General features: G+C 35.2%; 1 protein-coding gene across 1 annotated transcript in view; it reads left to right on the top strand.

Moving 5' to 3' along the window:
- Nucleotides 1-25,613, top strand: part of HCN1 (hyperpolarization activated cyclic nucleotide gated potassium channel 1) — a 364,279-nt gene that overhangs the window by 244,898 nt on the left and 93,768 nt on the right. The window contains exon 4 of the mRNA XM_068532658.1: nucleotides 11,872-12,090. Within this exon, the coding sequence (XP_068388759.1) occupies nucleotides 11,872-12,090 (219 nt within the window). The remainder of the gene's footprint in view (nucleotides 1-11,871; nucleotides 12,091-25,613) is intronic.

Genomic DNA, 25,613 nt, shown 5'->3' with positions numbered 1-25,613 from the left:
CTGAATTTCATCCTCCTCAGTAAAAGGAAGACAATGAAGGTTGTTCTAGCTACCATAAGGCTGCTGTGATAATCACCAAGACAAATTAAATTCATATTATAAGAGATCTATATAAACTGAACCCAGTGTTTTTGTTTTTGTTGCTGCTGGTGGTGTTATGGTTATTATTATCATTATGCAACTGCAGTGGAAGTGATATTTGCAAGCATGTAGAGACATGAGAGCTTCCTTTTGTTTTTCAATTATTAGACAAATCAGGTGAGACCTTAGATATATTGTTCCTTGCATATTAGATTAAAATAAAGTTGGGTAGTCTGAATATTTTCATATATGTAACTATCTGTTTATTTACTTATATGTTTCTGCATTTTCATCTTATCATCATGGAGATTCTGAAACTCAGTTTGCTCACAGGGGATAGACTAAATTTTTGCCCAGATCTCATAAAGGCAGTCTACCATAAAAAAAATACGTTTAATGTGTCGAAGCTTTAGTTTTATTTCATTGTCCCTTCTTACCAATGGTAGTGGACTCCCTGTCCCAGTAGCAAATCCAGATATAAAAAGCAAAAGCAGAGAAGTTTATTTACCATACCATCAAAATTACGTGGATTTGTTAAATGTTAAGAGCAAATTCAACCATCACTAAGATGGGATTTCAGAATCTGTAATAAGTGAGAGCCTGACTTTTGGGATAATGGCAAAGCTCTTTTTTAACCTCAACATAAGTAACCAATTACTAAGTAAGCTTCTTGTCAGCTTACACATTTCTCTTCTCTATGGTCTAATTTTTTTAATATTTTAGTTATGCTTGTCTCTGAACATTATATTTTAATAAAATTCTTCATGATTTACATATGTGTAAAAAGGTTAGAATTGTGCCTAGCAGTAGAAAGTGCTATAAACATGCTTGTTAAATTAAAACACACACACGTACACAAGCTATTGATAAATTTAGATCCTCGTTTATAGGACTATGTTATGTGGAAAACACATAAACATCTTATTAGGTATCCACCCTTTCATATGCAGCCACTTTTTGTGTCAGCCTTTTGTATAAAGCCTCTCATTTAACCTGCATAAAAAGTACAAATTCTTTCTACATTCCACCATCTGTCATACAAATTGACATATATGCAAATTATCTAGGAAGAAAACCTGATTCCTTGTTTTTATATGGTAACATAAACATTTACATGAACAAAAAATTGCATATTTAATAAATTTTATGATCTAATAATTAACAATAAACACCCAAGGGTTATGCTCAGGCTGAAAAGGTGTTCTTAACTCTCTGCTTCTTTTATGTCTCAGGTGGCTACTTTCTTTATTAAGAGCAGAAGTTTGAGCCTAGCAAAAAGATTATGGTTTTTTGTTGCATTTTAATTTCACTTTAATTTTAGTTGTTTTTACTCTAGTGAGATGCTAAGACCTCTAATTAGCGAGTTAAACAACTTGAGAATGCCATCATAAGAGGTGTTCTACTAATTTGAAGATAATCAGGGCAGAGCTGCTTTGCTAAAACCCATACAACTAATTTAAAGTGCATATTAAACAATAGCACTTAGAAAATATGCATATGCATCAATTGCATATTTAACTTCAGCCAGGTGTTGAATGACAGCTCATAGCATCAGTTAGTGCTTCACACTGAACTTGCCTCCTGGTGTCACCTGCACCTTCCAGCTCTCTGGAGGATTAAGTCTCAGACAAGGATTTCCTTCCAGAAGACTCCTTCCTATTAGATACCAGGATAGTTTGCTCCATCCCTGGCTGTGGGGATAGGAGGAAAGGAGGAGAGCCCTTTGAGAGTTCTTGGCCAATAGGAAAACATAAAAGTGAAATACAACCATATGACCAAGCCACCTTTATTGACCTCAGGCACGCCAGGGAATTTTCCCTCAGAGGTCTTCTCTGATGAAAACCTGAGATAATTTTTCCTCTAAATTCCCGTAGTGTAGTAGAGATTTCCTTTCACTGGTTGCAATGAAAATATGTACATACTTAAAGAATTTCTGTACTATGGATATGTTCTTAAAATGCTTGAAAATCCTGCATTATAATTATCATGAATGTTACTCATATAAATGGTTATGAGATATATGGCTATGATCTTTGAAATAGAGAGGATTATACTGTGGTTCAGACAGACCTGTGATTGCATTCCAGCTTTGCCACGTACAGGTGTGTGACTTTGAGCAAGTTTCTTAATTTTTCCAAGCTTTGCATTCCCTACCTGCAATAACATCATCAGGTTTCAAGAATGTTGTAAGGAGCAATGAGATGATGTAATAGTACTTTGCAAGGAATTAAGTGCTTAGCGTATGCTATCTTCCATTGTTCCCTTATATTTATGCATATATATAATATATTTACTAATATTTATATATAGAAAAATATGTAAAATACAATTCCATATATTAACTTGTACAAACAAGCAAAGAGGTACCGCATGAAAATATTTTTCTTGAAATGCTAATTATAATTGAAAAATCACACTTAAAATCTTGAAAGTAAGTCTGATTTAGGACCTTTCTATAAGTATTAAGGAATTCTTAGCACAAAAGTTTGAGTTAATAGAAACTCCAAATTTAAAAATAATTTATTGATTTGTTTAATTTTTATTTTAAAATAATGCACCAACATTAAAAGAAATGTGAGGAAAAATATCCATGATCTCAAGTATCATTAAATTTTAATTTATAAATCTACTTAATGCAAATTTTGTATTTTATCACCATTATTGAAACATGAGAGAGTACACTTACAACTCAAAGGATTAATTGACCAGGGAACATGTGTAGAACAAGCTCTTAAAATGACCAGACATCATTCTTTTTACAGTATCAGCAATTTATTATTCAGTAGCTTTATATTTTATTGCTAAAAACTGTTAAACCCTCCTATAATGCAAAAGCATTGATGTCAGAGGTGCAAATGTTTGTAAGCAGATCATAACACTACAAATAAGAGAAATAAATTTCTCCCACTGAAAAAATACATGTAACCATGTCATTGCCAAAAATCATGGCTTTTAAATTATTTGGAGATATTGCTATCAAGAATACAAATATATATCCCAAGAATTCAAGAGCTTCTATCATGTGAATGGAAGAGAAATAACTCACTACTTCCTAATACGTTTAAAAATATAGTGCTAATATTACGTAACAAGGTTGATAAGTCACGGAATCAATATAAGCGTGGTGTTTGTAGGGTCTCTTCCTTCTTGTGCACTTTAGAGTTAATATTCGCTTTGCACAGCACTATGCTATAGGGGAAATGCTGCATCATATATATATATATATATATTTTTTTTTTTTTTTAAGAAATATTATTTCTTTTGGCTATCTCCATTTTGACCTTACACCCAACATTGCTGGCAGTCTTTACCACGTCTCCTTAGAAATGGCATGCACAATATGCCTACTGAATAATTCATTTAGCATGCGCTCATTCAGTTGATTTCTACTTGTCTTCCTAGTGACATTATCACTTAATATGATCTGTAACAAAAAGTCACTATGTTTCATTCAACTAAGATAGGGACCTCTTCAAGAATGTTGTTTAAATGTTTCGGTTTGTAATAAATATATGAATCCAATAATTCTAGGGGATGTATTTCAAGGAACAAAAAAATTTAAATTAATACTTAAAAAACTGGGATAATTCTATTTCAATTACTAATCAGTATAAAGTTTGCTCCCAAAGTCTGTTGATGGTTATCATTCTTCAGCACTGTGAAATTGATGGGGAACAACTGTTTACTGCCCTGATTCTGTTCTTTTATATACAGATAAAGTAAAATCATGGCATATTCAAGTCAACACAGTATCTTTGGAATTGGCGACCTGTTTTACTGACACTTCTTATGACTTCAGGCAGATTATGTTGTGCTATATTCCTTGTCTTGAGGACTCTTTAATGCAACTTTCAATCTGATTGGCATTGCTATAGTTGATATAAGTAGTAAGTGTATTCAGTGACTGAAGAAGTAAATTGAACACACTGATGGAAATTTGGTAACCTAGCACAGCCAAGCTCATTCTCCACCTGGATTTCTAGTTTCAGTACTTTGTTATCTCTCTGATTTTTAATAATTTAACAATTGATGTGTGAATTTTTGAGTCTCTAAATTCTATGTGTCAGATTTTGCTAAGATTTTACCTACTTAACATATTCATATTTGCTTTCAAGAGATGAAGAGTTAATTCAGGTATTCAACAATGGAATATTTTGGCCTCCTAACTTAACAGAATTTTAGTTCATGTGATAGATGATGAACTGGACAACTTTTGTTGCCATGGTGGGTTACTAAGTGGCTTAGTTTGAATTTGAATGTCCTATGTCAGGAGATCTAGGACACTCTAGAAGAAACTTTTCTTTTCGTTTCTTTTGCCATAGCCCTTAACCCTGTCCCAAATTCAGTAGCAGTACAAACCAGGGTGTCAAAATAAATGCCTAGAAAGGATTTTAAGTAAACCTAGGGAAAGCTCAAAATATAATTTTTCTATATGAAATTTCCCTGATGGAATAATCAAGTGATCTTATATATATTTTCATTTAACTTGGCTCAGCACATTTTCCTCAAAAAAATAATCAATTTCAATGATGCCTCAGAGAAATGATGAATTTAAATGAGTGAACATTCTGAATAATAAAAAATTAATCTACAAGGAGCAATTTGTTGATAAATCATTACCTAAAATAAAAACAAGATAAGCCTTAATTAAATCAGAGCTCACAGGTAATTTATTTGTTTACTTTCAATAGGATTCAAATTATATGTAAGTTGGTAATATTTGGATTGTATGGTAAAGCACTATTAGTATACAGTCTCCTATTCATGGTATTATTGATGTACACTAAAATATGATAGGATCATTTTTAAAAGATGAAAAAAGAACAGCTACATAATAAAATAAATAGGACATATGGGGAATAGAAACCTTCCTGGATTTTTCACAAAACCCTCTAAGAGTCTATCTTTCCTTTCTTTATGTCTGCTCTTTGCCTTATTTTAATTTACTATGTTAAATAGGGTTGAAATGTGAAATTTGGGCTGGTCAGTTAGTCTTTCACCCTCAATATTTTGCCTGAAATTATAAATATAATAGGTTTGTAAAGTTGAGATAAGTATCATACAGTGGTTAATAATATGGTCTCTAGAGCCCAACTGCCTGGGTTAAAAAAACTGAATATTCCACTTACAAACTTGTAACCTTGGCAAGTCACTATGTTCTCTGCCTCAGTGTCAACATTTATCAAGTGATGATAAGAATTGTGTGATGATAAGACTATTCTGACTTAATATAATAATTGGTGCTTTGAACAATTTAGAGCCATGCATGTTGTTTTTATCATACTGTTTTTCAGGAATACGCTGTATGTGTGTTTTTATCACAGTCAATCTAAATTTCCTGCTTGCATCTTTTGTTGCTAGGACTGTAATGGTGGGTGGGGATGGTGGGGAGAGTAGGAGGGGATAAAAGACAATGAAGGTAATGGTATAAAATACCGTTCCTCCGCTTGGGATTCTTTCAATGACAGCCTCATAATCATGGTTGCCACCTAAATACTCACATACCACTGTGAGGGCTGGGTTGGCTCTTGTACACACAATGTAGAGGAAATTCAGCATCTGAAGAGAATGATACTGGTCTCATGAAATAACAGAAAAGATCCCTCCACCTAATCACTCTCCCCCATAGGAAAAGCCTGTATTGCATGAATCTTTCTATTTTTTTCATAACCCCCTAAGGTATTCTACTATCCTCTTTCTTTTACCATTTCACAAAGACCTGATATACTAAGTTCTATAGGTCTTATCTCCTCAAGATTATCTCCTGTTGTTGTTTTATACTTTATACTTTTATGGTATTTTAGCTCTCATTTCACCTCCCTTAAACTTGTAACAGCTTTTAAACTGACTTCTGTATCTATTGTTAAGTCTACCGTCCACACTAGGATTTCTCAACCTCACCACTGTTGGCATTTTGGGCCAGATAATTCTTTGCTGTGGGAGAACTTTGCTGTGAATGGTAGAACATTTAGCAGCTTCACTAGCGTCTACCCACTAGATGTTAATAGCTCCTCCCCCAGTTGTAAAAACCAGAAAGGTCTCTCTGTGTTGCCACATGTCCCCTGGGCAGCAAAATCATCCTCAGTGGAGAACCACTGCGCATCAATGCTTCCTGATCAGTCTCCCTAAAGTATAGTTCAAATCATATCATGCCCTGTTGAAAAACTTCAGAGGCTTCTCATGTCATACTGAAAAAATGTTCTGACCCCTTCAGATCTGGCCATCACTGTGTTTCCTAGTGTATTCCTTATTGTCTTACATATCGTCACTATAATTTAGACTGGCTGATCCATGAAAAACTCTTCCGATAGATGATAGATAGATAGATAGATAGATAGATAGATAGATAGATAGATAATGAATTTTCTGGGTTTGATGACTGTCCTCAACCAGAGTTTTCTCCCAAGTACCCTGTCCCACATCCAGCATCATCTTTCCAGATTTTTTCCTGCTTAAAACATGGTCTTGCTCAAATCTCTTCACATAGTAACTTAGTTTAAACCCCTGTTGGAATTGAGAGGGGCGTTTGATATATATATATATGTGTGTGTGTGTGTGTGTGTGTGCGTGTGTGTGTGTGTGTGTATATATATATATCTATATATATATATATAGTCACTGTATATATATATATATATAGTCACTGTAATTTAAAACCATATGGTATCAGCATAGAAATAGTCTAACAGGTCAATGGAGCAAAATATTGAGCTCAGAAACAAATACCGATGATATACGTAGACAATGTATAACAAAGGAGACATTTTTCTGTCTGTGGAGATCAGGTTGTTCATTAGTGTGCTGTCTCAAGAGAGAATCCTTTTAGAATGAAAGAAAATATGAACTTCATTCCATATACCAATGGAAATCACTTAAGTAAAAGATGTAACTATAAGTAAATATAAAAATAACAATCTCAAGAAAAACATTTAGGACATATGAATAATCTCAGATTTAGGGAGTTTTTTAAAACAATACAGGAAATCCAGTAGCTGTCAAAGGAATTACAATTTATTTTTCTACATAAAATGACATGTTTGTATAGCAAAGAGTAAATAAGGCATAAATATTTAACTCACATAGTTAAAGAATTGATATCAAGTCTTCAAAATATTACAGTATTACAAAATAATAAGGAGAAATAAGAATTTCATCAGAAATGAGGTTTAGTTGGTTAATAAGTATATGAACATCTTCTCAAATCCCCTAGTCAGGGAAATGCAAATAAGAGTAACAATGGGTAACTATTTCTCACTATAGAAAGTGATGCAGTATATTTTTTCTTGTTTTTGGAAAAGTTACAGTCTTTTGAAAAAGTCTGGCAATATATTTTAAAATCAAATTGAAAACTTTACCTTCTGACCCAAGAAACATTTTCCTGGGAATCTGATTGATAGATGTAAGGGTTATATGTATTAGGTTGTTTACTACAGAATAGTTTGTAGTGGAAAAAAACTAGAAAACAATAGGCAAATGGATGAATTAACTATGGCATCAACAAGTTATATGAAGACTAGATCTTTGGAGGGATATTTTTGTGATAAAAGCAATGTGAAGAAAAAAAAATATATGATATAATCCATTTTTATAGGGAAAAAACCCAGAATCTCAGAATGTGTGTGTGTGTGTGTGTGTGTGTGCATGTAATTATATCAGCATGGGAAAAGGTACAGAGATATCTATACCTGATTTTTAGGTGGAGAGAAAGGGAGAGAAATATGGATAAAACAAGAGTAGAAAAGTTTTCCATGATTTGAAAGAATCATGAAGCATGTATGATATAAATTTATTTTAATTCATTTAAGAGAGTATGCCTGCTGTGTGTGCCTAAGGAGATAAATGAAAATGAACATAAATACACATTCTCATTTAAAATAGTTTGGCTACTCTCTAACTGCATTATTTTGTGAAATAATACTCCAGCTCCACATGCTGCTTCCCCTCAAAACTAAACAATATGAACAGAATTAAAGTGCAATCTCCACTGGACATCCCATTGGACTTTTGAATGATTTGCATTATATCTAATTTCATCAACATGAACAACATGCTTTTTCTATACCCCTGTATAAAGGAAGGAAATCTTGCATTAGATTTAACATCATAATCAAAATTTATTTATTCACTCTTTCTTTTGACAATAATAAAAGTGTCGAGTGTCTCCACTGAATCATGCAGTTTAGACTCTAGAACATGATCAATGTGTCATGGCTGTGCCCTAATCTATGAGGAGATGCAGGCACGTGAGAAGATCATCATATACGGGATAGAAGTCACCATGACCTGTGAATACCTGGAGTTCTCTAGGAGCCCCAAAGAGATTTAAAGCCAGAAAGAAATTAATCAAGCTTGTTTTCTTTCTATCCATTCTTTGAATGGATCATAGGGATAAAAGACTTTTTGTTTATTTTATAGTATGGTTTGTAATGAATCCAATTTTAGTATTAACAGTATGTTATTGAGTTGGATTTCAAGAATTAAATATCATTTTAAATAACATGTACATTCAAAATTTTTATAGAACACATTGCTTGTTAATTAAGTATTCCACTTCTTGTTCATGGAACATCTAGAATTTGGGGAACCTTAAGTGTATTCCTGAGAGTAATTATATATATATATATATATATATATATATATATATATACACACACACACATATGAACTCTGTTCATTCCCCAAAATTAAAACTGTGCATGGGTTCATTATACAGTTTGCATTGTATAATATAATATACAAATAATTTTCTTTCATTAAAATTAAATTTTATTTTATAGTTCTCTCTCTCTGGATAGTTTACTGTGGCAGCATGCCTTTGTTATATAAAAAAATAAAATAAATTTCACTTTAAGAACCTTAACTCTTTCAACTAAAAGAGACTAGTTCGTTTTCATTTGTCAGCAGCCATATGCTGTTCCAAAGTTTATGAGGTTGGGTTTTAAAACCTTATCATGTTCTATTTTAATCTATAAATTTGATTTTAGGAAGCCCTATTAAAATAATGAACAAAAATATCCATATAGATTCAATATATTTCTTAAATTTATGATAATTTAAGAGTTAATTTGACAGAGGCAGGGATGGCTTCATGGGTGTGTGGTGCATGACCTGGCTGTTGCAAAGGGACCTCCTTCGGGAAGGACCCTGTGCTTGGATTAAGGCTCTGCTACAGCCATCTTGAAATTCACAATAATGTGATATTTGAATTTATGTTTTGTATGTGAAGTCCACTGGGACAACAAAGCATGAATATGAGCATTGGAGCTGCAAGGTGGCAGCTGTGCATACACAGGTCCAGGCCTGAGGGCACAGCAGGAAGTACAGAAGCCAAGCAACGGACCAGGCAGCAAGGTCTCAGCAGTCTCGGGTGCTATATGTCCCCAGTGTGGCCAAGCCGGAACTGGGCTCAGGTTAGCAGTGGCAAAGGCAGCAGCGGTGTGACATAGGAGTGGCTTCCCATGCCAGCAAGGGTAGGACCATGGTAAGAGCCACCTGCCTATCAGTCCCAGGAGCCCATCTCCAAAGAATCTACACAGATATTAAATCTCTTGCCTAAGTTCCAAGACAGAACCTGAGGAGCTCAAGCAATAAACTTTATCAATAAATTATTACAAAATAAAGGAGTTCACATGGCCATTGAAATAAAGGTTATCAGGGAGTTATTAGAATTCTTGAGTTTGACATTTCCAGATCTGAAAAATCCTGCAACATTGCAAAGCAGATGTACACAAGCCTAGAAATACGGATTAAATTTACAGATCATCACATATAACAGAAAATAACACTATTTTCATATGAAATTTTAAATAAGCCAGTTATTAACAAGAAAGACAATTTTTAAATTAAATTTTCCTTGTAATTGAAAATACAGGAATAGAATACATAAACAGGCATTATGGATTATATAAAAATCATGAAACTACTTTTGGTTTCTTGTATGACCTGGGCAAGTTATAGGAAATGTCAGAGGAAATATTAAAATATCATTGCATACACTTACATTTAACATTAAATTCAGTATAAAAGCAGTGTAAAGGTTCTTTGTTGTGATGGAATTGTTCTGTATCTTGATGGTGATGATGAATACAGGAAGCTACACATGTAATAAAATTGCATAAAACTAAATACACAAATTAGTACACATTTAGTGAAATATGAATGAGATCAGTGGATTGTATCCATGTCAATTTCCTGTTGTAACATTGCACTATTGTTTGCAAGATGTCACCATTCAGGGAAACTGATGAAGGGTACATGAGATATTTCTCTATTATTTCTTACAATTTCCATGTTAATCTATAGTTATTTTAAAATAAAAATTGTAATTTAAAAAATCACATTCAGTTTCATGAATGTGATTTATATGAAGAGTTCAATCCTTATTAAAAATTATTCCATGAGAATTATCAGCTCCAGATGTACTAAAATTTATATATTAAAATAATTCATCAAAAATTTATCCTAATGTTGTCCCAGGCTATAAAATACGCTTAATAGTTCCAGTAACAGTTGCATCAACAGAAAGATCTTCCTCAAAATTAAAAATGTATCAGAAATTATTTGTGATCTTGCATTAGCCAAAAGCAACATCTCATTTTCAATTTTATCATTGAAGATGAAATCATTAATTGTATAAGTTTTGATGACCTAAGGAATGAATTTGTCAGAAAATTGAGCCAGAAAAATTGTATGATCAATCAAGATATCACAATAGTATAGTAGTATTACTTGTATTTTATATAATTATGACAGCAAAATTTCATTTTTTGAAACGTGCAAATTTGTGTTGTTACTCAACTAGCACTATTATCCTAAGTTTTATAAGTAATAAAATATTTTAAGGAAAAGTCTTTATATATTATTATCTTTAACAGTAGCCTTTTTTTCTACATTTTGCACTAAAGGGCTTCAGATTTTTATTTTGCACTGAGTCTCATAAATTATTTACATCCTGGACTAGGGAGTTTGAGACAAATTGATCAAAAAAGTCCTTTAAATTTTATTAGACACTATATAAGACATATTGAACAGCTTATTTTTGTAGAATTGAGCTTAGCATAAAGTTTTGAAATGACATCAGAAATTGCATCTAATAACTAATCTCTGAAGTCAGGGTTTTTTTTCAGAGTGTCTGCCAAGATTTTATTTTGCTTATTTTATTCTATTTTATTTTATTATTTTATAGAAAGCCAACAAGATTCATCCATCAACAACCCTGACATTTGAATTTCAATAAACATTACTCACATTACTCAGAGAAGGCTTCAAGGAAGTCTTTTCACTTATCAGATCTGTATTTCCAAATAATGTTTATTTTTCATTTAAGACATATAGGACTAGGGACTACACAAGTATACCATTTGGACTTTCAAAATCTAACATCATAGTTTTCATAAAATTTCCTATACTTAGGCCTATATGCTTCACATCTATCTGCAGCATTTCTCAGCTTGCAAATATATTGCTAGAGAATGACCAGATTTCCTGGAAACTTTCAAATGAGCTCATCAGCGTTCATTCATTATCCCAAAAGGAATGTTTAGTTTTTAAAACAGCACATCAACAACTGACTAGGATTGTGTATTATAACAGTAGACTATTTCTATTTCATTTTGCTGGGCAAGCGTTGAAAAACATCGTCATTTGATTAGCTACTGGGGAGAAGTACCCGTGTAAATGCTCCATTACAAGAATGTTATAATGCTTCTGTGTCCGAGTCATACTGTTTCATGGTTTTTCTTCTGCTATCCTAATGGTTCAGTCTACTTCCTCTTTTCTCTTCTGTTGCAGAATGACTCTTGGGGAAAGCAGTATTCATACGCACTCTTCAAAGCGATGAGTCACATGCTGTGCATCGGGTACGGAGCCCAGGCCCCAGTGAGCATGTCTGACCTCTGGATCACCATGCTGAGCATGATCGTGGGGGCCACCTGCTACGCCATGTTTGTTGGCCACGCCACAGCTCTAATCCAGTCTTTGGATTCTTCAAGGCGGCAGTATCAAGAGAAGGTAATTTGTTTTATCTCTAATACGTTCAATCGGCTAGTTTGTAAACTTCATTGTGTTCGGATAACTAAACTATGCCCTCTATCAAAACTACAATGAGATAAAATGTTTAAAGGAGGAAAACACAATCTGTTTCCATATTTTGAAGTTTCTTCAAGGTGGTCCTCGTAGCTTTTGTTTCCAATTTCTCTCTTAAATAATACATATTTTTTTAAAAACTCTGAATTTTCATTCACAGAAAAAAATAGTTACCTGTTTCAAAATGTATGAAGCTAATTTAAGGTATTATCATGGTTCATGTTCTATAATTTTTCAACAGTTAAGATAATATAAAGACTTCTCTTATACAGTTAGAAAAATATGTTGTTAGCTGATTAAATGCAGACAGGCAGCCATTGCACGTCTCTCTGTGCCTCTCTGCATGTTACAATCATAATTTATATTAAGTCCATATGCATAGCTGAACATATGTTGCCCTTATAGCTAGATAAGTCACCACACACCCTCTTTAAAATGCATATAACAGCTGCTATCATACATTGACACGCACAATATGTTAATTAAAATGATTGGTGCCCTAAACTTTTCTCAAAAGAGAGACAAAAAGTAAATTTGTTCACTGATTTATTCATCGGATTTTTTTAATATGCTGAATTACTTTGGTTGGGACTAGACCTTGGATAATCAGCCAGTACTTATATTCTTCACCAAAAAACAGTAACTTTCTGACAGACAAGAATGTTTTATAACTGAAGGTAGACTTTCTAATGTGGGAGCTCTGTTGAACATGACAGAATATATAATATGCACCTTGCCAAAGAACATATCTGAAAGTAATGGTTAAAATAGTTCTAGAATACGTCTCCTGGTGAGTGATAACAGCTTAGACTCATAATTACTCACAAAACAGCCAAAGATCTTTCATTTGTGGCTTTATTTACAGAAGTTTTCAACACTTTAGTCACACAATAGGAAAAAAGGGAACCTAGATACTTTATTTCCCTTGAATTTAATTACACTGCCACCAGCTATTACAGTGAGCAAGCTGATGTTTTATTACTGAAGTAATGAAAAGATGAACCACCAAAGTAGCTTCAAGGTTCATTTTAAAATAAAGCCTCCAATTAAACTGCAAAGAACAAAGCACATACTAAGGGGAAAGAAACTCCATAAAATGGTGATTTTGAGTAAAAATTATATGCTCAATAGAATTTGGGCTAAATTTATGGGGATTTGAGATAAGACTACATATATGTTTCTGTTACACTATTTCTTTTTCCCTTTCAGTGGGTATTGCTTTTCATAAAAATGCTCTTTCCCACTTCCTTTTTGCCTACATCATTGCTACATATTTTCTTAAAAATAAGCAAATCTTTAATTTCTAGGATTGCGTTTATTAGCATTGTATTGCCTATTAAGTCAATTCACCATGTTTATGTTTTTAGACCTGCTCTATAAGCCACGTTTAACTTGGCAACCCAATTTATTCAACTATGTAGTCATAAACATTTATATGCAAATATATTATGATGTTTTTCATAATTCAGGTCATCAAATTCTTGATCTTACAAGTGCTTAATAGGGGACGAGGATACTGGGGTAACTTTTTGTTACTTTCTGACATTTGAAGCAATTTAGTCAGGAATAGCTGATTAAAGAAATATATGTTTTTGGTCTCCAAACCAAGATCTGTCAAGAAGTTTGGTTCTAGAATACCGTTCCCATTTTCTACTCAGCATAATTTAGGTCTTAAAGACATTGTGTTACTTTTTTAAATTTATATTTTTATGAACAATAAATGTCTTATTTTCAATTCAGTCTTATAGAATTGTTCTGCATAATGTATGATTGGCTTGCAGCTTCCTTTGTGATTCGGCCACTTTGGGTTTTTCTTTTAGGTAAAGTACTCATAATACAGAATTCACAAGTAACTGTTTTAAAGTGTACAGTTCAATGGCATTCAGTCCTTTCATAATGTTGTGCAACCAGCACCACTATCTAGTTGTAAGACACTTTTATCCTTTAAGCATTAAGCAGTCACTCCCCATTTTCCCCTCCCCCATCCCAAGGCAACTGCTAGTCTGCTTTCTTTCTATTGATTTCCCTATTCTGTATATTTCATATAAATACAATCATATAATATGTGACCTTTTAAAATATTTTTGAGGCTCATCCAGTTTGTATCATGTATCAGTGCTTCATTCCTTTTTACGGCTGATTAATGTTCCATTAATTAGTTAATTAATGTTTTGTTTATCCATTTATAAGTTGATGGATTTTGAGTTGTTTCTACCTTGGGCTACTGTGAATAGTGCTGCTGTTAACATTCGTGTACAAGTATTTATTTGAGTACCTATTTTCATTCCTTTAGGTGTATACCTAGGAGTGGAATTGCTGGGTCATATAATAATTCTAGGTTTAACTTTTTGAGGAACTGATTAATTATTTTTGTAGTTAGTATTTGTCTTTAGGTATTGGAACCATCTGCCATGGATGTCTGCAAAATTAATAGTGATACTACTTTCACTGCCATGTATCCAGTAACATATTTTTGATGCAAAAGAAGCGAGCTGTAACCAATAGCTATTATAGTAGCCTTTCAGAATGTGTTGGTCTTCAACCACCTAATCTGGCTCCAGAATTCATTCCTCTCCATCACTTACCATACTCTTTGTCTCAGGTGAACATATTTTTAAGTCTAGTCTGCTACAAGTCACCTAGCCCACTGTTTTAGTTTGGAATCTCAGAGTCATTTAATTCTTCCTTCCCAGGGAACATCTCTTCAATCTCGATCCCCCAAGTTTAAGTAGTTCTATCATCCCGAGCAGTAGAATAAGGTCCTCTGATTATGAGATCCTAATCTACTCAATATCCCAGTGCTGATAATCTGACAGGGTTATAGCGTCGATCATCCTCATTGTTATTATTATTATTTTCTCTCTTGACCAAAAAAATGTGTGATGATCTTTATATTGTCACATTGCAGGTTAAACTTGGACTTGAAGCACATTGTATGCTGTTCATTTCATGAGCTATCATATTTTGTATTCTTTTACATTTCAGACAGCTATATTTCCCCCTTCTCTTAGGTATAGACTTTATGGTGTAAAATGGGTAGTATTTAAAATGTGCCTCTCCTGAGGCTCTGCTCTGGTTTACCAGCAGTCTGCATAGTTTCTGTTACTGGTTACTGAACAAGCTCAACTTTGAAATATCCAAACACAGTGCTTTTGTTTTGTTTCGTTATTTTTATCTCCAGTTACTGTTTTTATTTAGTGAGGTTCATCTTTCCTGGGCAAATTAAATCTTCCCGCATCCCCCTCCCAGGACTTTCTGGGGCTGGAAGAGCCAGGAGTGAGAAAGCTGGGCTTGTTCTGTAGGCTCACTTCTCTCTTCTATTATAAGCCTACTAGGAGCTGCTGTTATGTCTTCTCATCAAGGTGGAAGATAGCAGTGAGGAGGAAAGGGAAGGGAAGAGGCAGTTTGAATGCACCTGCTAGAGCTGTTAAACTAGTGTCCCTGGCTGGGTCTGGCAGATAATTAAAACTGGCACTTTCTTTGAGAGATCCTTTGGGCATTTTAGGTGAGCCCCATTGAGTCCCTCTCCTGCACTTCCCTAGAAGAGGCCCTGAGAATTTGCCAGTCATCTGCAGCCTCTTTCTGCTGAGGGCTCCTTGCTCTGCCAGTGGGCACTCTTGGACGGGACCGAAGATGTAATGCTGGCCCTCCTATATCACTCAGGTCTGGTCCACAGAGAAGCCCTCATGCATCCCTCTCTTAGCCCATCTCTCAGCGCTGCTGCCTCCTCCACCAAAGCAATGAAGAGCCTGTGTCTAGCCTTCTTCAATTCCTTGGCAGGAGTCAGGCCCCAGTGTCCACAGGCTATTTACATGTTTTCGGAGGTGAATCAGACCCCAGACTCACGTCTCTCAACTATGTGAACTTACTTCAAAAATCCCCAAGTGATTTTCTTGAAGCTCCCCCGACAGGTCAAGTGTTAGAAGATAGCCTCCCCTATCCCAAAGCGGGCTGGGAAAGGGACTCAGAGAAGAGCAATCATTCTCTTCAAAGAAATCGGTTCCCTATCGTTGTCAGGAAAATTCTCACTCTACTCTCTGACCTCTGTAGACCTCCAGAAGTCTTGATCCCTGGATCATCGTTTACAATTGTAAACCCATGTAGGAGAGAGGAGTCTCTTGCATAACCACCATTCTGATATCTCAGATGAGCAGTTCAGTGAACATGAGGAAGGAAGAGTAAGTCCTAGTCTAGCAGCTTTTTAGGCCTTTTTTTTAAAATCTCAGCTCTTCTCAAAGCCTCTTCCACAGATAATGGAAATAAATCATAAACATACACATATGTATACCTATATACTACACGTGTATATATATGGTTTATTGTTGAATTACATATATAATTGTTCCCTGGTCAAATAAGTTTGGAAATGTTGATTGAAACAATGAATTGAAAAGGTTTTTTGCTATAAATGTGTGTGCCCTGAACATTGAACATTTTGTCTCTGCCCTCTATGCCAAACCCCCATGTATTTTAGGTGATTAATGCACACTTTGGGAGATACCTATCTAGAAATATTCCTCACAGTGACCATTCCTTTTTTTTAAACTGACCTTGGGTAGTTACTACCTTCTCTAGATATATCCACAGTTCATCTAGTCTTGAAATGAAACTGCTTTAGATCACTGTGTCTTTCTACTGTTGTGTCTTAGTCCTTACACTTGGGCACCCCTGGGAAGCCTACTATTATTTCTAAACTTGTCACTCTCTTTCCTGTCAAATAATTATAGTAATAGCAGCTTTTAGGTGTGCGATTTTCCTTCTGTAATAAGCAAGAATTTTAACACAAAACACATTATGAATTTAGAGTAAGAAGTTTTCAACTCACCTTGGTGTACCTGATGTAAATGAATGATTTTTAGTGTGAAATTTGAACATGACAAATATTTAATTGTATGAGGAAATGATCAAATTGAAGTAACTTTATACACTGAATAGCTTCTGAATCCAGGAAGCAGAGTGTATGTAAATCTAAGGCAGGTGCAGGAATGATTTGTTTAAATAGACTGTGCTTTCTAATGCTAGGGCACAAGGCGGTGAGCCAGTGCTGCCTTGGGCTTCAAATATTGATTATGTTGCCTAAAATTGTAAAAACTACTGATTCTTCATTTAATAATGATAAGAAATTGAAATTCTAAATTTATCCAAATGGACAAAATTTTTTCATGTTGGCAAGTGTTTATATGATGTCCACTAAAATCCCTTTGGAATAAGGAGGTACAGTTTAATGTAAGTAGTCTCTCAGCCATACAGGTGAGTTATATGTAATCCTGCATGAAACCATATTGAGTTATACAATTTTATGTAATCATATGAAAAACACTATATCCTAAACCAGGTCAGTTCAGACAGATATTATTTCCTTGGCTTTAATTCGTAATCCATAGATACTTATTCTTTCCTTGTAAATGAAGGGCTATAGTCAGGACTGTCACATAAATTTCTTATTCCCCAGAAATATTTTTAATCAGTCTAATCTTCCAAATTTGTATAAGGCAAGGTTATGACCAGTGACAAAAGACTGGACACTAAGACCTGCTCTCATTTTCAAGCTACTTAAATCCCATTTGCAAGAAAGCAAATTTCAGGTCATTTAAAATAAAGTGATTATGGCTAATGTGTATACTTTCATGGTAATATGCCCTTCAAAAAGAATTTGGTTGGAGGAGGAATGATGCCCAACCAACTTTTAAACTCTTATGGATCTCACGGCCAAACCTCTCTTCCAGCCACATAATTATTGTTCTCGCAACAAACCAAATGATTCTGACCTGCCTCCAGCACCTTTCATCCTCCCCCCTTACATACTTTAACCCCTTTTACTGTTTACACAGGTTCTGCCCTTCCCTTTGGAAGACTGTGACACCTTCCCTGATTATCCCAAGCTATAATAATCTGTTTATTGTGTATATTCTATCTGTTCAGAGGGAATATAACACCATGATGGGAAGACCTGTGTCTTTGTTATTGTGTATTTCAGCCACACACGTAGAAGCCTCAGTGCTGCGATGCTCAGAGGGGACAGTGAGGATTAAGAATATTTACAGGTGTCCAGCCTTTTTTCTAGCACATAAATGGGATTAAGAGTTCATCCTTTGAACTTTTCTGAATTCTGTCACTTGAATATACATGAGAGCATCTTTTTAAAAGTGTTTATCCTGTTTTTATTTACATGTATGTAAACATATTGCCTCAGGTGTTATAGCAGGTACAGATTTATATATGTATGTATGCATTTAGCTCAAACAGTGATCACTTTTTGGAAACTAAATTTTCAGTATGCTTTCCCTTCTGGAATTCTGAGATTGATTTCCTGTAAGTAAAAGATATATTATCAAAATGTCTTTTATCAGGGTTGAAGCCATTTCTTAGTTGCTGGGTTGATCAGGAACGTGTTCTGCTTTAGGGTATGATGGAACCCTTTGTTTCAAAAAGAGAGATGGGAGAGATTGTCAATGTAATTCTGAGTCTTCAAGTTAAAAAAAGCATTCTATGACCAGCCTAATGGCAGATCAAAGGGGAAATTTTTGGAGTAATGGTTCATTGGCCATGATGGTTTATACATAATACTATTATTCAGTTAAAAAGAAAAAAAAATGTTACATCCTATTTTGCAACCCATCTTCATTGTATCAAGAAATTAGTCAGTTGAGCTTCTAATTTGGTTTAATAGTTTTGTAGGCTATAATAATATTTGTCTTCAGAAAACAAAGGGGCTTTGAAGTTATAATGATCTTGAACTTGGAAAATCATATCAACCCAGTATTTAAAAGAAAACTGACCTGATGTCCTCATTTTCACTGAGCACATTCTTAGTGGGAAGAGGTAGCTCTAAAATCAATGTGCATTCAGCAAAATGTTTCATGGGTTTTCTTCGTTATTAGTAAATGCCTTCTTCCTTCCTTTACAAATGAGAATGCCATGAGCAAAACTCCCACATGGTTCCTTAATTAGTTGGAAAGATTTCCAATTCGGCTATACTATATACTTTTGCTTCCCAGGAGCTGAATTTTACATACTCTGGTATGTTAAAGTGGTAGTACTGCCAAACATTCTCAGGCCAGGGCAACCTCAGACTGGGAATATCTGCGAGATTTTCTCATAGAAAAATAGCAGTGCCATAGCCCTTGGGTTAGCTTCATGTGGCCACTTGAGCTGCTAACAAATTGGGCTCCTGGCAGAATAATACTTTACGTGATCAGCTGGGAAAAGTATTATCACATTAACTAAGTGCTGTTATAGAGATAGGTACAAGTAAAGGGAGGGAACTTGAGGCTGTTAATTTAACCAAGGAGAAAAACAGAATTTCGCCTATTGTAAATCTCTTATACTAATGATTTTCAATCTTTGTATTTTAATATATCCCAGTGGTATCCCTTTCACTCGGTGATACTTTCCGTACCAAAACTCAGTGGTGTATGCTGAAATTTCCTGCTTCTTTGTTGTGGGTATTCATGGTTTCAGGACTGTACGAGTTGCTAAAGATTTGTCCTCACCAATCCTTCTTTAGTTCTTTGCAGTTTACATTTATCATCGACAGCACATCTGATACCTGCTTCTAATGGCTCTAAAGTAGAGTTGTATTTTCTACTATTTTCTTTTATTGGTTGATGTATGGATATAATTTTTTAGAAATGTTTGAATTTTCATTTGAGTGTCCTCCTTGAAGTTCTTTTTCAAGTGTTCTGCTGTATTATATTTGCGTCCCTTATATGTCATAAGACATAAATACACTATTAAGCACTTTTACAGGGCAAAAGCTTGTCACCAGGGATCCACTAATCTGGCAAGAACCCACAATGGGCAAGAATCACTGCATGTATTTGGATTTGTTTAGTTAGATCACTGGGATCCATTGGAAATGGGCCTTGAAGAATGTAGAGGAAATCAACAGGCAGAGATGATCACCACTGGAGAAATGTCCCAGAAAAGAGCCCTAATTGTGAGAAGATTCCTGGCAGACAGGAACAAAATGTGCAAAGGCCCAGAGGCGGCTCTGTGTGGGGAATATTGAATCGTCTAGTTTGAATGAAGTGAAAACTACCTTGCTGGGCAAAGTGTGAAATTAGTTTAGGTTGTGGTCCACGTAAGAATAGTTTTCAACGCTGGAGTGATGAGACTCTGCGTTGGGAAAAGGATAGCGCTTGCAAAATTTTAGCAACGGGAGGTAGTCATTGAAACTGTCTTTTAAAAAAGTAAATCACAGTAGTGCATGAAATATGGGGCACTCCTAACCTAGATTGTAAGGGTCCAAAAGCAAATAGATCACTTCGTAAATGCTTACCGATAGAATCATTAGCACAAATATATTAACAGAACAAGAATGCCAGCCTTTTAAGTAGATAGGGACACTCTGATCAATTAAACTGCTGGAAACAACAGTCTTTTATAAAGAAGTAGGATCCGAATAGTCTTCGGAGTTAAGATGTCACGTGAGTTGAGTCTCAAGTAATCCACTTTTTATCCATTTGATGCGTATTTATTGAATGCTTACTATGTGTCAGGCCTGGTACAGGGTGCTACGCATACAAAGTGAGCAAACAGATATGGTACCTTCTCTCATGATGATTCTTGTAGTACAGTAGGGGTGGGGGAGGGGCATGACACAGTAACAAGGTTCACAGAAAGCAACAAATTATAAAAATTTTAAAGTGCTGAGAAGGGAAATGTAAAGGTCTGCCAGGAGATTTTTAGTCTTCGACTTGATTCATATGGGATGTGGTGGGAGTGGGAGAGAAGAAAAATTAATATTTAGGAAGAGACCTGAAGAATGAATAGAGGTAAGATAGTGAAGTAAACAGCATGGGACAAAGCACTGAGTGTGAAAAAGCTTGCCGTGATTCAGGAACAGACAGAGGGAAAGTGTGACCAGAGCACAGAGATAAGTGAAATGGCTCTGGATGAGACTGGAGAGCCTGACATGGGTCAGGGGGGATGGCACCTCATAGGCCTACTTAGCCATGTTGTAGTTTAGCCTAAGTGCTATGAGAGTCTAGTAAGAATTTGAAGCAGAAGAGCGGTACAATTAGATAAGATTTTTTAAAAGAGTGTTCAGTCAACAGTGTGCATAATAGATTAAAGTATAGCAAAAATAGCCTAGGGTTCTTTGTCATTAAGTAAACGGGCCGGTGCTAGGATTGGTGGAAATATTAAATTGGGTGGAAATATTAAGCAGGCCATTCCACATTGAATAAATACTACCCAGGGCAAACGCTGAGCTGCTATAAGAAGAAGATCCAACAAGTTGGTGCCCTAAAGAACTGTATCATTTTGCTAATAAACTCTGTGTGATGAGAGGCCAGGTCAGCGGGATGACACTGCTCCAGGTGGTCACTTTCAGAACAGATTCTTCCAAGTTGTTCCTCTACTGTCACCTGGAACAGCATTTTCCAACATGTTATGTGAATTTTCATTACCTGGAGAGCCTGTTGAAGCAGATTTGTGGACCCCACTTGCAGAGTTTCTGATTCATTAGGCCTAGGGTAGGGCGTGAGAATTTTTATTTCCAACAATATCTCAGGTGCTGCTACTGGTCCAGAGACCACCTTTCGAGAACCACTTCCCTAGGGTATTGTTCTCGTCTGCACGTTTGAAGCTACGCTTTGGACATGGCTGCCTTCTAGCTCATGACGAGAGGAAGGAGAGAGATAGACATCACTTCTACTCACATTCCGTGGATGAGAACTCATACCTGTTGATGCTCAAGGAGGCTGAGAAATTTAGTCTAGCTGGGCAACTTTGTGACCAACTAGCAACTCTATACAATATACAAGAGGCAGAGAATGGATTTGGTGTAAAACTGGTGGCCTCTGCCACAGATACTAGAGTGAAAATGAGGGGTCAGGAAAATGCTTGGGATTTTCTAGGACGCATACATTTTGGATGGGTTATAGCATACTTGAGAAACAACAGTAGATACAAGGCCTAAAGCCATTTGTACCGGTTTGGTAAGTAATGGAGAGCCATTGAGATTTTGAATATATCCTGACTCTGTAAGAAGAAAGATGATGGAGAATGGGGAGATATATGGAACAAGAGATGATAGCAGAATAAAATGGAAGAAAGAACTTATGTCTTCCATTAAGCCATCTGTTAGTAAAATTGAAATGGGTTGTCTAGAATGCTTCTAATGCACTGTGTCTTATCTACCAGGGGTAATGAAGTGTCCTTAAATAAAACATTAGTGGGATGTATATTCTTCATTTAAAAAGATATTACTGTTAAAAAAATCTACTATATCAAAAACTTAGGTACCAATAATTTTATCTTCCCTTGCTTTTCAATTGTGATCTGATCATACTGAATCACCACTGTGGATTTTTTTCTGTCATTTTCAATGAAAAACAGTTCATATAAAACAGAATTACACCAGATGTGTCATAAAATAGCATTTACTATTCACTCTCTGAAGTGGGATTTTTTTTTTTCTGAAGATTATATGAAATGAAATAAGAACTCATGAATTTAGAACTTTTTTTTTCTGAAGATTATATGAAATGAAATAAGAACTCATGAATTTAGAACTGAGTATATTGATAGTCTGAACTTGAAATACAAATTTAGAACTTTGATATACAAATGAAGCAAGTATAAACCTCTTTGATGCAAAATATTTTCAACTTTTTTTGGACTACAGCAATACTTTACTTAAACAATATTTTACCTAAATGCGATATTTAACAATAACAAAATACAATATGATTATTGTGTTTATTATTATCCTATTGTTAACAATAACAAAATACAGTAACACGAATTTTACTTAAAGTGTACCTTATTTTATCAATTGAATGTATAATGATAGGATAATGACCATTATCAGGTGATAATATGACATACTGTAATTCAGATGATAGTATAAGATAAATGATTATATTCCACATTCGCTACTTAAGCTTTGCCAAGTGAAATTATCTTAGAATAGTATATTCATTTTAAAAGATTTCTTGCTGTCCTCCTACTTTCACCGAGTTATTATTAAAATTAATGAACTAAAATTTTGAAAGTTATTTAAGCAGTTGGGGAAAAGCCACTATTGAAATACCTAGCATTAGCGTATTTAATGAAAAGTGATCTTCAACTTTAGTATTGTAGTTTTATTAAGTGACAATTAGAGCGGATCCAAGATGTCTAATAAATGATGAAAATAGATTATTTCAACTTTTTCCCCAATGAGTATATAAAATACTGAGTTTCATTTTAATGTTATGATTTCTTCTTTTATTTCCTGGTGGTGGGCTGACCATTAGAGCACCAAATTATTTTTCAGTTATTAACAGAAATGTCTCACTTACTTGGAGCTCAAATTGCTAGTAATCATGACTTCCTGTATTAAGCTCCACACCTGAATTTAGTGGAAAAGCAGCACCTTAGCAGTAGATGCAGAGCTGCTAAAGGTAGGTGCATAGAGAGGAATGGGGAAAAGAATCTATAAGCACGAGCAGGAACAGGAAAATGATAAAAACCATGTTCAGCAACTAAGCCAGCCCTGTGGCACAATGCAGTGGAAGACCACACCTTGCCTCTCTGTGAGGGTAGCTTTCAACTGGTTTAGATCAGGCTCTGGCTGGAGGACTCCCATCCTGCATCTGGGCTCCACCAAATTTTGATCAATTTATAAAATGTGTATTACAAAGAGAGTTCCCTCTGGTTGGTTGGCATCTGGCAGACAGATTGTAAAGCTCAGCTGGTCCTACAGACATGAGAATTTGGGGTCACGGGTGCTGTTAGAGGTGAGGAAGTTCCAAATCACACAATGGCAGTGCCCAGAAAATAATGCAGTTTATGCTGCTCCCAATAGCCGTGAACATTCTCAGACAGCCACATGGGGCACAAGCAGAAGAAGGTAATTGTGGAATTTTGTTTTCCAGTTTGCCCAACCTTACTTTTTATTTTTAATTGCATTTGCCATTTAATTCCTCCAGATTTTTCAGCCAAAATGTTTAGTACTTAAAAACAAACCAGGGACTTCCCTGGCGGTGCAGTGGTTAAGAATCTGCCTGCCAGTGCAGGGGTCACGGGTTCGAGCCCTGGTCCAGGAAGATCCCACATGCCGCAGAGCAACTAAGCCCGTGCGCCACAGCTACTGAGCCTGTGCTCTAGAGCCCGTGAGCCACAACTATTGAGCCTGCATGCCTAGAGCCCGTGCTCCGCAACAAGAGAAGCCACCGCAATGAGAAGCCCGCGCACCACAACGAAGAGTAGCCCCTGCTCGACGCAACTAGAGAAAGCCCGTGCACAGCAATGAAGACCCAATGCAGCCAAAAATAAATACATTAAAAAAAACCCAAAATCAGAAATTCTACAAACAAACAAACAGAAAAACACCTGAAGACACTTTTTTAAAGGCGGCAAACATTACTTGAAATGTCAGGAAAATTTACAATTGATATGAAGAATGATTATTCTGAAATATGTTTAAATGTTTTTAAAGGGTGAAGGGGTAAAAGCCTTAATTGTCTGGAAGCTTTCTTTATTGGAACATTGTTCCCTGATTGAATGACTCATTCTTCCCATCTTCTTGGCAATAATATTATAGCGTTCTAGTCATATAAGCTCCAGGAAGTTGTATGTTGGAGAAATCACAAAATTTAAGAAATTAAATTTACAAATCAGTTCTCTCTGCTTTATAGAAATGAGTCAGATGACTAGATTCCAAACTTTAAAACATTAGTATTTATGCAGTCACAGTGATAATCCCTTCTATTAGCAATATGAAAAATCTAGCATAAAGAATGCTATGTCACCATATTTTATAAAGATATTATAAAATAGCATGCCCTTTTCATCTCGGATTTAGATATTAATAACTGGAAGCTGAATCTACACAATTCTAAAGAATCATAACAAAAAAAATAGTATTCTGTGAATGAGTGTGCAATGGGGCTCATCAGTATTACAACATATCTATAAGGAGTTTTACAAAATTAATAAATCAAAACCATAATTAAGTAGAGTTGGGAGACCAGAGGTGGGATCTCTGACACGCCACAGCAGTAACAGAGTCCAACAGGAAGAAGAAAGACTACTCTTCTTTCCTGCGAAGGTCTCAGCCATGAAAAGCATGGACTTTTTGTTTAGCCCTCAGGACTTCCTCTTCCCCTCTATAAAAGCCTTCTCCTCCCCTTGCTGTGCAGGGACTTGCACGTGGCTCGCCCTGGTTGCAGACACCAAATTGCAATTCTCTGCTGATCCTGAATATACCCATCTTTCCTGGAGAAATACCTGGCAGTATTTCTGATCAACAGGACATATCTGCATTTTTAAATCGCTAGATTATCATCCAGATCGTTAATACTATCTAGACAACATTAACATAAACATTTTCTTAGCTTAAAAGCTGTTTAGTAAAGTTCTTTGGTTTTAACTGGAAAGAAGGAAGATTTTCCTATTTAGATATCTTTATTATGATTTTACTCTCAATCAGTTCACATTTTAGAGATAAGATTGAG

This window comes from Eschrichtius robustus, chromosome 2, assembly GCF_028021215.1.
Source record: "Eschrichtius robustus isolate mEscRob2 chromosome 2, mEscRob2.pri, whole genome shotgun sequence".
Lineage (NCBI taxonomy): Eukaryota > Metazoa > Chordata > Mammalia > Artiodactyla > Eschrichtiidae > Eschrichtius > Eschrichtius robustus.
This window is presented reverse-complemented; position numbering and strand designations above follow the sequence as displayed.